Source organism: Atheta coriaria, unplaced genomic scaffold (genome assembly GCF_025399875.1).
Source record: "Atheta coriaria isolate IRGN ID8LTWV9N9 unplaced genomic scaffold, Caltech_Dcor_3.1 hic_scaffold_1_pilon, whole genome shotgun sequence".
Taxonomy (NCBI): Eukaryota; Metazoa; Arthropoda; class Insecta; order Coleoptera; family Staphylinidae; genus Dalotia; species Dalotia coriaria.
In genome coordinates, this window is record NW_027045443.1 from 3281584 (window position 1) to 3293815 (window position 12232).

General features: G+C 46.4%; 4 protein-coding genes across 6 annotated transcripts; 2 read left to right on the forward strand and 2 right to left on the reverse strand.

Moving 5' to 3' along the window:
• Positions 1-234: 234 nt before the first annotated feature.
• Positions 235-1209, forward strand: LOC135795160 (sesquipedalian-1-like). Its single transcript, XM_065306734.1, has 3 exons — positions 235-525; positions 581-769; positions 826-1209. Exons 1-3 carry the CDS (start codon positions 318-320, stop codon positions 1110-1112), a joined length of 684 nt encoding a protein of 227 aa, XP_065162806.1. The 5' UTR covers positions 235-317; the 3' UTR covers positions 1113-1209.
• Positions 1143-6845, reverse strand: gig (TSC complex subunit tuberin). Its single transcript, XM_065306624.1, has 5 exons — positions 6679-6845; positions 6482-6612; positions 6033-6421; positions 1469-5981; positions 1143-1412 (listed from the first exon to the last, which is right to left on the reverse strand). Exons 1-5 carry the CDS (start codon positions 6752-6754, stop codon positions 1215-1217), a joined length of 5307 nt encoding a protein of 1768 aa, XP_065162696.1. The 5' UTR covers positions 6755-6845; the 3' UTR covers positions 1143-1214.
• A 208-nt stretch (positions 6846-7053) lies between these two features.
• Positions 7054-12095, forward strand: Nasp (Nuclear autoantigenic sperm protein). The gene is made up of 5 exons (XM_065306636.1): positions 7054-7214; positions 9423-9994; positions 10049-10512; positions 10807-11602; positions 11665-12095. The coding sequence occupies exons 2-4, from the start codon at positions 9436-9438 to the stop codon at positions 10978-10980; spliced, it is 1197 nt and encodes a 398-aa protein (XP_065162708.1). The 5' UTR covers positions 7054-7214; positions 9423-9435; the 3' UTR covers positions 10981-11602; positions 11665-12095.
• On the reverse strand, positions 7220-9322 carry LOC135795123 (uncharacterized). Of its 3 annotated transcripts, none has more exons than XM_065306684.1 (4): positions 9253-9322; positions 8485-9166; positions 8292-8429; positions 7220-8222 (listed from the first exon to the last, which is right to left on the reverse strand). In XM_065306684.1, exons 2-4 carry the CDS (start codon positions 9074-9076, stop codon positions 7900-7902), a joined length of 1053 nt encoding a protein of 350 aa, XP_065162756.1. In that variant the 5' UTR covers positions 9077-9166; positions 9253-9322; the 3' UTR covers positions 7220-7899. The 3 variants fall into 3 exon arrangements, with proteins under 3 accessions (XP_065162756.1, XP_065162742.1, XP_065162751.1); XM_065306670.1 differs by having other exon boundaries at positions 8485-9197; XM_065306679.1 differs by having other exon boundaries at positions 8485-9170; positions 9253-9321.
• Positions 12096-12232: the final 137 nt, after the last annotated feature.

Here is a 12232-nt window from a genome sequence, read left to right on the forward strand (position 1 = left end):
CCAAACTTTTGAACTTTCAAACTTCCGACTCCCCACTCTTAGCTACTTGCTTCAGATTGGTTCAGTGCCAGTTGTCATTTTATGCCCGTTTTTAAATATAATTTGTTGCTACTTAACGTTCTATTAATCATTTATCGTTAATATGTTATGATAAGCACAGATTCACGAGTATGCGTCGTTTTTCCTCCGCCCAGCAGTGCTTTTTCATTTTTGCTGATCTGACTCCCTTCCGATTTATTGATGTAGATTTAGATGTATGTAAATAAACATACATAACCCCAGAGTTCGTCCTCTGAGTCCCGTTTTGAAGCAACAAAATGCGGATAAACGATAAAAATCTTTCGGCTTTTGCGGTGTCCGCGACGCCCGTCGACAAAGAGGGCTACCTCTTCAAGAAGGGCGAGGTGAACAAGAACTTTCAGAAACGATATTTTCTCCTCAAAGGCAACCTGCTCTTCTACTTTGAGAAAAAAGGCAGTGATAAAGAGCCCATCGGCGTCGTTATCCTAGAGGGATGCACCATAGGTACAGTCTCAGCACACAGACAGATGATTGAATGATGCCAATCTGAATGTTGCAGAATTGGCCGAGGATGATGAGCTCTACTGTTTCAAAATTGTCTTCCATGGCACAAATAACCGGAGCTATGTCCTGGGTGCTGACTCCCAGGAAGCCATGGAGCAATGGATGAAGGCACTAGCATGTGCAGGCTATGATTACATGAAGCTGATGGTAGCTGAACTGCAGAGGCAGCTGGCTGATATTGAAGGTAAATTGAAAAAGAAGCAAAATCAAAGCCTTTAAAATGAGATTTTTGTATTCTAGATGCTCCTAGTTCTTTGACACAAGCTGTAGGTTCGCCAGTGCCACCACCCAGACAACGGCACAACCCGTTCAACAAAATCGACAGCACCAACCATCAACGATCACAAAGTATGCGGTCCACCGGGCGCATCGACGAGACGCAGCGCAATGCTGAGAGCGGCGCTAAGCTGACGACGACATTCTGGGAGCTGCACAACGCGTACGGCCGCCCCATCTTGACCGACTACAATGCGTGGAAGCACGTACAACGCAAACGTGATCAGGAGCACAACTTAATCTCGTTCTAAGACTAGACTAGCACCACTGTATGAGCATAATTTAAATTGTGTAGAAGTATTATTTATATTATTAGGTTTCTACGCATAAACAAACAAGACAGGAGAAGACACTTAGGTATATTCGGTAAAATCCTCCATTTGCACAGGGCGCGTTCGCGCGGAATAGTCCCCGCCGCCGGAGGATGGGTCGCGGGACGCCTGCTGGATCTTCTGGCGGAGGTTTTTGATGCGGCGAAGGCGTTGCAGCCAGTTAGGCGCGTATGGTTCACTAGCTTCCTTCATCGAGTTGGATTGTATAAGCGCCGCCAGCTGCAGAGTAATATTAATATCATTATTAACCGGAAAATGATAGATGAATGACTTACGTTCGCATGTAGAGCGAGTTGCCTCGCAAGTAGCGCTACATTCTGATCAGAGACAACGCGCGCCTCGCTCTGCCCAATTAACTCCACAATGGCATCCTTCGCCTTGACGGTCACTTTATTACTGTTGTGATCCAGCGGCTGAATAATAATGCTCGCAAAATTGAATTGACCCTTGATGGTGTTGATATTGTAGTCCTCGCCACTTTCGTTGTACACAATCGTCACGTAGTCGTTGCCAATGTGCTTCTTTTTATGGTTGCAATTCGGCTCGAATTCTGAATTAGGCATGAGTGTCGCCACGTGAAAGATCACGCGAATAATATCATCCTGCCACATGTAGGCGTAGCTGCCGTCCCCGCCATCATGGTCCAAGCCCCCGAGGAAAAACGCCTGCGGGTCTACGTCCTGGACTTTGATCATGGTCCCTAGACGTTTCAGGAAGTCAACGTAGCGCAGGGAACCGTAGCAATTGCGTAAAATATCCGCCTCGCGATTGCACTGCCCAGGACCCACATAGAGAACACCAATTTTATGCGTTTCGTAGGGTTGAATTATGTCGAGGATTTGCAGCGCGCGTTGTACAACCACTTCGCTCGTGTTGATCAATAAGGGCTTCTCTACGGAGCTTCCAAACTGCGCCGCATGATATAGTTGTAGAAAAACAAACGCGGGATTGATACCACTTTTTGGCATGTCCTTAGACTTTCCGGAAGAGGAGGGTGCTGATGTTAGGTTCGAGGAGGACGAAGAGCTTGAGTCCCCGAAGCGTGCTTTGCGGGCCGGTGATTGCATCACTGAAATAGTTGTGGCGCGATCACGTTTCTGATCACTCTGGTTGAATCCGTCTAGTTTTATGCTGGAAGTGCTGCTGCCGGTAACACCACCAATACTAACTTTCTGTTTCTGCAGGACGAGCGAAGAACTCTTCTGTATCTCGTGCCCTTTATTGAGGGCATGCCGCGGTAGGCGTGGACTTGTCTGGGTTGGGCTCTGTGGAGGTTTTCCAGTAACCGGCAGGTTTAAAGTAGGTCGTTGAGTACTACTATAACCTTTGGACACGAAAGCAGGCACCTCCTGTTCGGGTCCTGGGCAGGACAACGAGGAGAGAAGCGCGGGATGCGTGGAATGTCCACTACTGGCATCACTCGACGGTGGAGTTGTTCCCATTCCAGCTATCTCCTCAGGTATCGCCTCGCAACTAACGCGGTTATCCTTAGCATAAGAAGTCGACTTTTTCTTTGCGTGCTCCTCATCGCGTTCTTCCCGCTCTATCCCACCTGCGGAAGTCTTGTGCTGCTGCATTAAAAAAGGATTCTTCCAGCCGGCGGACATCTCCGGGCTGGAGTTAGATCTGCGGACGGGATTACGCGACCGTGAACCGTCTTCAAACATACCGCCATCCAAGTCTTCTTCTTCATCGATACTATCACGTGAGCTTTGCCTTGACGGTGATTGCTTACTGGGTGAACCAGGGATTGAAATGGGCTGCGTGTTGTAAACAGGGCCGACTGTGCCCACTGCAACATCTTGGGTCTCCTTTTCGATGGAATCCATCGCGGCAACGGTATGATCAGTATGCAGTGATGGCATAAACAGTGTGCAAATATCATTAAGCGGAAAATCATAAACACTATTGGTATCAGAAGTCTGATTCTGTATCCGCATCACCCAGGACATATTACCAGTTGGGCGGCGTACGTGAATCTCTGCCCAGTTCTGGCACCAACAAGCGCAGTGCTCCCGCTTGTCCCCAGTCGCCGCCAGTTGCTGTAACTTATTAGGCAACTGCTCCAATCTATCACTAAAACGGCGAGCATCTTCGGTGGGTGATGACGTGGAGGTGTTGGTGTTGGAACCGGAATTTTGTCTAGCGATGCGGTCCATCGTGGACGTCTCGCTACTCCCAGTCCGCTGCATATAAGGAGTCCTACCACCACCCTTGCAGGTGCCGTAGCACTTGTCACACAGGCCGTGCTTAAGCGCTTTCTGCGCGCATCCGCTGGTGGTGATTGTAACCACACGGTTCCCGAGTAACCAGCTCATGGACTGCCCTCCACCGAACAGAAATTCTGCGTTAGGTAAGCGTTTAGGCAACGCCGAGCATGGCGAGAATGTATAGCGGGCCATGAGATCAATACAAGTCTCAGTCAACTCGCGGTAAAACTGTAGGGTTTTATCAATGGGCGCCATGGGTGGTGCACGCGGCACATCAAAAGCCGGCTTACTCACAAGCGTTGCAGATCGTTCACGTTTACGTGAGCTCTGTTCTGTCAACGACGAGCTACGTTTTCGATTAGAACTATCTTGGTTCAACTTATTCACGTCCACTTTGGATGTGATAGGCGGCGAGGGTGTCAGCGCGTTTGTATGCAGTCCATTGGTAATGTAACTAACAAAATCCTTGCGAAATGTAAGCCGACATTTCAAAAACCAAACGGCGATTAGATGATGCGCCAGGAAGACTGTGTACGCATGATAGTTGAACGGATTCGTGTAGGGCAGTAACATGGCGAAGATAGCCATGTATTGATCACCGACAAAGTTTGAAAAAACGCTCGGTAGAATCGTCAAAGTCGAGAGGAACTCCAGCATAGGCATTGCAATCGGCGCTGTTGCAGTTGTCTTCGAGAGTTGTAGTAGTACCTCAGGCAGAATCTTCACCATAACATCCTGCATATCGAGGGTGCAAGTGGTAAGCGCGCGTATACACTGACTGAAGCATGGCACACCATGACGCACCTTACAAGTGCTCAACAGTCGGATCATTTCCTGCTGGTGTGTATGGTGTAAACAGGCGTGATACGACGCCAAACCGGATAAAATTAATAGCAGGAGGGAATAAAACTCGATTCTGTTGACGCTCGTGTTATCCAGCGGATATTTCATGAGTTTGCAGACAGCTTCAATCAGTAGACCTACATCATTGTTTCCATGGCGCGTTAAAACAAGAGATTTGTTTTGTAGAACATCGGGAAGTCGCTTAAGAACAAACATTAACACCTCCATGTCTTTCTCGCATGTTAGACAAGTGATAAAGATCTTGAATGCCGATTTTATAGTTACATAAGTAACAGCGCATGGTACTTGCGATAGTAGGGGTTGTTGTGGTGTTTGTTGCGTTGCTGACGGCTGTTGTACATTCGCCGCTGGTGAGTTTGGTGGTGGTGAACCCAAAGCTGATCTATCCGAAGGCGACGTATACGCTACACATAAATACGGACTGAATTTAAGCTCACCGTTACGTGGGCATCCAATATGGTAGCGATCATCCGCGCGCATTCGCAGGAACCCATCGAAGATCTGCCACCGCACGAAATTGCAGTTCTCGAAGACGCGCGGGCGCGTGTAGTGCACTTCAAGGTGTGACATGAGTATTTTATAAATACGAACTGCAGGCGACGATGGCAACTTGTGAATCTTCGTTTCAAACAGTGTGATCATCTGTGAAATTGTTGCTTTTACATCAGCAGTGTCCGTATCTGACGCCGGCTGGTTCTCCGCACTGATGTCAAACGGGCGATTTATGAGTCGCTCTAGGATATCAAGCATTTCTGAACACCGACGACTTTCGCAGGTTGTGCACAGCCGAATTAATAGGCTGGCACCTGCTGAGCGTATTTTGTAATCGCCATCGAGATGTAAATGCAGGAAATGCGGAATTACGACTTTGTCAATGATTTCATCCTCGAAGTAAACACGATGTAGTTGTACAACATTAACCAGCACGTCCAGCGCCTTCAAACGCACATTAGTGCGACGCTCCTTTTCCACACGATAGTAATTCTGTAACAAATCATTGAGTTTCATCAACCATGCATGCCTTACAGGGTGAATATCATCGGAGAGATGTCCAATCAGTCGCATGATGGATGCCTCTGGACGATTCTGCGCACAGGCCGCTACAATCGCATAAACAGATTCCACGCGACCGTTAAAATGCCCATCCTCAATAAGTTGTTCAATAATATTAAGTGTATCGTTTAGCGGCGCAAAACAATTGCCATGGCGCACTGCCACAGCTAACATCTTTAAAATAATATCCCACGACGGCTCCTGCAACTCAACACCGCATTTCTGTACCAGTTTCTGCACACAGATTACAACCTCGAACACAATTGACGATTGGTTTGTATGGACTGCTTCGTAAATAGCAGGCAATACTGCACTAGCAGGACAACGCAGGCTAGGCACCGGGTTACCCCAGAGACCCATCTGAATGAAGAAAATAGCGCCGCGGAAAAGGAACGTGTTCTGCGCCAAATCAGGCGCTTGTAGAATACGGCACATTGTGAACAATGCAGCGTGACCAAGATGCGTTCCAAGGAGATTCTTCATGACCTTCCAACTCATCTGACAATATGGTTCATGGTTGACTACCTTACACAACGTGCCGATGATTTGCGGTAGTGAATCTGGTGGTAAATTGCGATAGTACGCAATGATGGTCTCCAGGAAATTGAGGGCGCTCATTACAATCGTGTCTTGCATCGGATCGCACAGGGTGCAGATATGGCTACAAAAATATTAATTAATCAACAAGTAGCGGACCACAATCACTGCTTACATGACGAATTGATTAATGTCGTTTTCCTTCACATGCGCCGCATTAAACTTAATCAGAGTGATAAGCAACAAGACGAAATCATTCGTTTTGCCGGCTTTTGCTATTTCAGGCAGCCAGTTCAACAGAAACGGCGCCATCTTCTCATCAAAGTAGGAGATATCTTTACCATTTTCAGAAAGTGCATGCAGAAGATTAAACCGAATCGCTGTTTCTTCATGATATTTATGGTCAACAATTACGCGAAATACTTGCGCGCGGAATATGCCGGTCAACTGACTTTTCTGCTTCTGCACCAGAGCTTGCAGAACTTGATAGGCAAGCTGACGTTGCTCACAGGCGCTGTCATTCGGAAGATCCCTGATGCAGGCCCATAATTTAGGAATTATGTGCTGCAATGAGCATAATACAATTACCTGTTGCTGTTTCTATATTTTTTTTGTTGATTATACCTCATTTAATTTGTATTTTTTGATGATGTCGACCAATTCACGGACTGCTTTCAGCCTGGTCGCCACGGGCGTCTCTCTGCTGAGTTCCTGCTGTAGTTCCGCAGTGAGGACGAACTCGTCCTTGCTTTTATCTTCGAAAAGACGTTAAATAAATGAGTACAAACTTATAGCATATTGAAAGAGGCCGGTGGTCGTACTTGGCAGATCCTTCTGCTTGATCTTGAAGAAGTTCTTCAGCTTGTCGATCGGTTTGTCTTTATCTTTGGACGACATCGTGTTCCGCCACACTCTCACCGTCGCGTAGGTCACTGTTTTGATCGGCGAATATTAAGATAAAGATTGAGGTTAGGTTTGGTGTTGAAACAGTTGTTTTTGACAAGTTGCTGTCACTGTCAAGCAACTATTCTATACTTATCAACAAATATATAAGTTAAATATACAACAATAAAAAAATAACGCAGTAAATATACCAAATATACATATATATAATGTGCTAATAGCACCAAACAATACTTTAGGTCTGATTTTTTTTAAATTTGTGACCTTGACAACCGAGGAGACCATTAGCAAATTTTTGGCGCGCTCCGTTGCATCCGGTGGAGCTGTACTTGCCGCTCAACGGTTTTTTTCTCCATGCCGGCGTCGCATTCGCTTCTCACACCTCGTCACTGCTGGATAGCCTTCCATCACCCACTGGCCCCGACGCATCCATTTCGCAAGGAAAACATAAAATGTGAGTTTGATTTCTATCTGATTTATTATTTTTACTGATATTCGAGCTATTTACAATCTAAAAGGCCATTGTTTGTGTTGTGTCAGTGTTTCGTCGTTACTTTGTGCCTGTCGCATTAAATAAGCTAAAGCAAAACTGCGCTCTGAAAGCATTCGCACACTTGTTCTGATTGTACACATCTAAGTAATAAATATGCGGCAAATCTTCTTAAAATACGTCAGAAATATATTCATCGATAATATATAGAGATTTTGAGGCTCGTTATCGAAGGCAACATTGCGCTAACAATAATCATCCAATGCGTTAGCGTTAAATATACTCGATAAGAAATTATTTCTCTTTAGTTCTCCATGGTCTGGTTTTGATTTTATGCTTTCTCACGTCGGGCGCGTGAAAAGTGTTAGGTTATGTTTGTGCAAATCGGCGCGTAAAGCCCGCATATCTAGGCTATGTTTTTTTTTGTTGGTGTTCGCTGCGTACCTTCCAACTGATGAACATGAACTCTTGTTGCATTGAGCAGCATTAATACTGCTATAGTTTAAATAGAGTAGTTACATTGACATCTATCTCAAGCGTTATTCAATAATCATTTTATACTTGGGCTGTTTTCGGACGGCCTGAGAAGTTATACAACCAGTAATGCATGTTGCAGACGTTGATGATCATTCTTAATGCATGCATTGTCTCAGTAGTTGATCATGCTGGAGATAGGATTGAAGCGCATGATCTTCGATAGCAGGATCCAGAGCACAGACGTAATGACGCAGAGCATCACGCCGCCCCAACCTAGGTCGAGCGACCAAGAGGTGTCGAAGACGCGAGCGGCGAGAAGGTGCGCTGAAAAGTGGTACCCGCGGCTGCCTACCGGCCAAACAACGCCGTCCACGGTACAATCGGCGTCTATCCGGTACCAATCGCCGCCATCTGTTTCTTCATCACGCGGGGCCGGCGGACGTGTAGACACTCTTTTGAAATGGATTATCGATAGAGTAAAGAGCGCAAACGACGCTAGAAAAAAAAATCGATGATTTGCTTATCGCATGTTGTAAAATGGTGTAAGACAAGGTGGCAGCTTACCAGCGAGTAGGTACATTACCCCTGTGACTAGCACCGCACTTATTTGATGTTGACACACACCAAATGCGCCTACCAATGCTGCTGTGCCAAGGATAATCAGGCATACCAATGCACATGAAATGGACAGGTTTTGCATTCCTGCGAAATAACGCAACTATGGAAATAATAATGATAGCATAGATAGTTTGCTTACTGCGCTGCCAGTCTGCTTTCAGCTCGCAGACTTTCATGCCGTCCATTTCACCAGACAGATAATTCACACAAGATTGCGGTGGAAATCCATGTGCGCCAAGCAGTTGTATCTCTTCTTCATTAAGACTGAAGCATAACGTCCAAATACCGCCATGAATAGGCACCAAAAAAGCGCGTTCGTTGTTCGTAGCGACACTTGCAACCTTCCCATCCAACAACCATTCGATTCTTACCGATCTATTAGACAGGGTCTGAAGGGCGACGCGGTCCCAACTCACTTCCTCCCAGTGGTCGGTCATGATCGCAGCACAGAGCATACCGGTAGCGCAGGTGGTTAACATCAGCGTGCCCAGTAGAAAGAACACGCTGGGATGCACACTGCAATTCCAGCCGGAGTCTTCGTCGGCGTCCGAACTGCCGGCTTGCTGCTCCATCGCGGTCTCGTAGTCGACGATCAGCAGGTCGTACTCCTGCGCGCCGCCGCCCTTCAGCTTGCTCGCGCCCTTCACCAGGTCGAAAAAGCTTCGGGGCGCTGGTAGCGACGTCTGCAGGTACGTGGTTACGCCGTCATTGCGGTGGGGCGGATGGTACATTTGGCGGCGGCGAGCTGCGGCGTCTTGCTGCTGCGTTCCTCTTTCTCTGGCCGGCGGCGTTCCGCGACGCACATCTTTACACGTGACCCACTAGCTTTCAAAGGTGTCGCAGGCAGGTGGACTTCATGTTAATGAGCTGCTTTTACTATTGTTTTCGAAATCGATACGATATTTACCTTGTGCGTGGTTGCTTGTGGTGATTCAGGTTGTGCGCTGTTTATGTTTTGTGTCGCCGCCGACGTCGATAATCAGCCGTGGGCGCCCGTGCATGCGCTTTAGCCCTTTGCTCATAACCACGCACCTTTCAAAATGCAAACACAATTTATCATACAATGTAATTTTTCAGACTCAACGCAAAGATGACTGAAAATGTTAAAGATTTGATCTGCCAGGCTACACGAGCGTACTGGTTGCATGACTACAAGGAGGCGGTCAAGTTGCTTGCCCATGTGAGCGAGTTGCTTGTTAAGGAGCACGGGGATGATAAGTATGACGGACTTGGGAACGTCTACTTGTACTACGGTAAAACCCTCTTGGAATTGGTGCGCGAGGCCGGGGATCCACTAGGTGAAGTTGTCCCAAGAGAGGTTGGCGTGGCGGTGGAAGGTGACGACGACGGTGCTGAAGATGAAGAAGAAGATGGGGATGATGGTGAGGATGACGGCGAAAGCGATGATGATGAAGATGCCGAGGGAGGGAAGAACGAAGAGGGTGAGGCAGGTTCACAGGACACCGAAGTTAATTCCACTGATATTTCCATGAATGGCGAAGCTGCCTCCTCCCAGGAAGGCGTTAAAGACTCCGAAGGAGTTGCAAAACCCGAAACCGCCGAGGATTCTGGTGAAGATGAAAAACCTGAAACCGCCGAAGATTCAGCTGAAGATGAAGAAGAAGAGGTCGAAGCAAATGGGGAGGATGGTAAAGTTATTATTTAATAAATCATTGATTATCCTCACAAGTCTACTCTTGCAGGTGACAAGGAAGATGAAGAACCTTCAGATCTTCAACTTGCCTGGGAGGTGCTCGAATTGGCCAAACAGATTTTCCAAAAGCGTGGTGATAGCGGTAAGGAGGACTACGCCGATTGTCTCATTACCCTTGGTGAAGTTTCCATGGAAAATGAAAACTTCGAGTCTGCGATTGCGGATATCCGAGCAGGTCTGGAGATCCAGAAGGAGATTTACACCGAAGGCAAAGACATGCGCAAACTGGCGCATTCCCACTACATGTTGGGCATGGCTCTTTGCGCCGACTGTAAGAGCGCCGAAAGTATGACTTCCTACGAGACTACACTACGCATAATGAAGGAACGCCTTGCTCTCCTGGAGGCTATCGAGAAGCCAGGCGCGTCCGACGAGCAGGAAATCACCGAGATTAAATCGCTTATCCCCGAGGTGGAGGAAAAGATCACGGATCTACAGAATTATATCGAAGAGGTAGGTACACTTGATATCGATAAGGAATGCAAGAATATCATCACGTCGGTCGTGGAGGGCGAGATCAATCGATTGAAAATCCGCAACTGAGTCCACGGCGCATGCCGGCACATGTCCTTGCCATACATCTCATACTCATTGCATGTTGTTAGCTGTTCATGTTTGTTGTGTGTTTGCTTTTTTGCTTTCTATTTGTTCACGACTGCGAAATAAACGATTTTTACCCGAACCTACATACATCTGCTTTGCTCGCATCAATCTTCTCGATTTTCAAAGCGCTTTCTTCAATTGTAGTGTGCCAAGCGGATGGAACAGCCGGAGGTGGCGGACGACGAAAAGCCACAGCCCAGCTCGCCTGAAAAGAAGGCGACTGACATTTCGCACCTCGTCAAGAGAAAGCGCGACGACGATGGCGACGGCGACAGGAAGAGCAGCGCCATCAAGAAACCAGCACCCGCTGCTCCTTAACGCGCAGATCATACTCACACAATCTGCGGTCGTTGCCTTTTGTAACACTGAATTTCATATTTTCACTTACAATATTCCATTCATCGCGTGCTAGTGCGCAATGTGAATCGGAGCGGAGAAGACTGATCCATCTAATTTATTTTAATTAGTTAAGACGAACGGCCGATAAGAGTTTCCGGTGCGTTTCTGGGCAAGTGTTACCGATGGTCAGTTTTGGTCTCGTTTGATTAATGTTAATATTTGCATATTGTTCAAATACTTGTTAAGTGGCATACAGTTTGTATTCCCTGTAATTTAAATATATAATATCCTCTTTGGTGTATTAAATTTCATAGGAATATTGTTTACGCCATGTTTGCAACCATGTTTCTGTCTCATATTTTCATATTCCAATACTTGGTAGGTGGCATGGTTTGAATACCCCATAATTTAAATGACAGGAATATTGTTTATTACATGTTTGCAACAGTGTTTCTGACTACATACTTAGTAACGTGCACATGCGCAAATTATTCCTTAACCGGAAACGGCGCCATTTTAATTTTTGGTGGGGACCGTAATTTGGGTATAAATTTCAGCTCCTGCGCTGCAGGAAACATTCGCATTTACGAACAGCGCGCCGGTAAGTACACTTTCTCTTTATAATTACAATATTTTCTTATGTTAGCCAATATTTTGTACCAGTTTTTCTGTAATCACTAAACCGAATCAATCAAAATGCCGTGCGGAGGATGTGGTTGCAGAAGCGCTTCAGCGAAGAAGTCAAGCAGTAAAATTCCCGTCAAATCAAGCTGTAGAATGCCCGTCAGAAAGACGTGTTGTCAGAGGTCTACCGGCCAATCATCCAGATGTCAAAGACGTACGGCATGCTATGATGATACTACCTCTTCCAGCGATTCTTCGGATTGCACTTCCGATAGCTCTGACTAGTAAGACGTCTGCAGCTGTTGAAACTGGGATTTTATAAGATAATTGCAAGTTTTAAAAAAATAACCGTCAATTTAAATTAATAACAAAAAAAGGAACTGTTTGGTATTTTTAGTGTGATAACATGTTTGTATTTTTTATGTTTTATGTTGTTTATTTTTCTGGAAAAAATTTACTGATGAATGAAATGATCGCAAATTTATTTCTTCCCTTGCCTAACTAGTGTCTGCGGTCCCTGCCGCTAGAGGGACACCGGCGGCGGTTGGCGGCGATTAAATTGCAGCCGCCTCTGAGTGCGGCATGCTTTGCGCAGCGATTCGTCGAT

Excerpts from the sequence above, each read along its gene's own strand:
- LOC135795160 (XM_065306734.1), top strand. The coding sequence starts at position 318 with ATGCGGATAAACGATAAAAATCTTTCGGCTTTTGCGGTGTCCGCGACG. Across the intron at positions 526-580 it reads CCTAGAGGGATGCACCATAG|AATTGGCCGAGGATGATGAG; the intron begins GTACAGTCTCAG and ends TGAATGTTGCAG. Across the intron at positions 770-825 it reads GCAGCTGGCTGATATTGAAG|ATGCTCCTAGTTCTTTGACA; the intron begins GTAAATTGAAAA and ends TTTGTATTCTAG.
- gig (XM_065306624.1), bottom strand. The coding sequence starts at position 6,754 with ATGTCGTCCAAAGATAAAGACAAACCGATCGACAAGCTGAAGAACTTC. Across the intron at positions 6,422-6,481 it reads AAAAATACAAATTAAATGAG|CACATAATTCCTAAATTATG; the intron begins GTATAATCAACA and ends TGCTCATTGCAG. Across the intron at positions 5,982-6,032 it reads GACATTAATCAATTCGTCAT|CCATATCTGCACCCTGTGCG; the intron begins GTAAGCAGTGAT and ends ATATTTTTGTAG.
- LOC135795123 (XM_065306684.1), bottom strand. The coding sequence starts at position 9,076 with ATGTACCATCCGCCCCACCGCAATGACGGCGTAACCACGTACCTGCAG. Across the intron at positions 8,430-8,484 it reads GAAAGCAGACTGGCAGCGCA|GAATGCAAAACCTGTCCATT; the intron begins GTAAGCAAACTA and ends GTTATTTCGCAG. Across the intron at positions 8,223-8,291 it reads GGTAATGTACCTACTCGCTG|CGTCGTTTGCGCTCTTTACT; the intron begins GTAAGCTGCCAC and ends TTTTTTTTCTAG.
- Nasp (XM_065306636.1), top strand. The coding sequence starts at position 9,436 with ATGACTGAAAATGTTAAAGATTTGATCTGCCAGGCTACACGAGCGTAC. Across the intron at positions 9,995-10,048 it reads CGAAGCAAATGGGGAGGATG|GTGACAAGGAAGATGAAGAA; the intron begins GTAAAGTTATTA and ends CTACTCTTGCAG. Across the intron at positions 10,513-10,806 it reads TACAGAATTATATCGAAGAG|TGTGCCAAGCGGATGGAACA; the intron begins GTAGGTACACTT and ends CTTCAATTGTAG.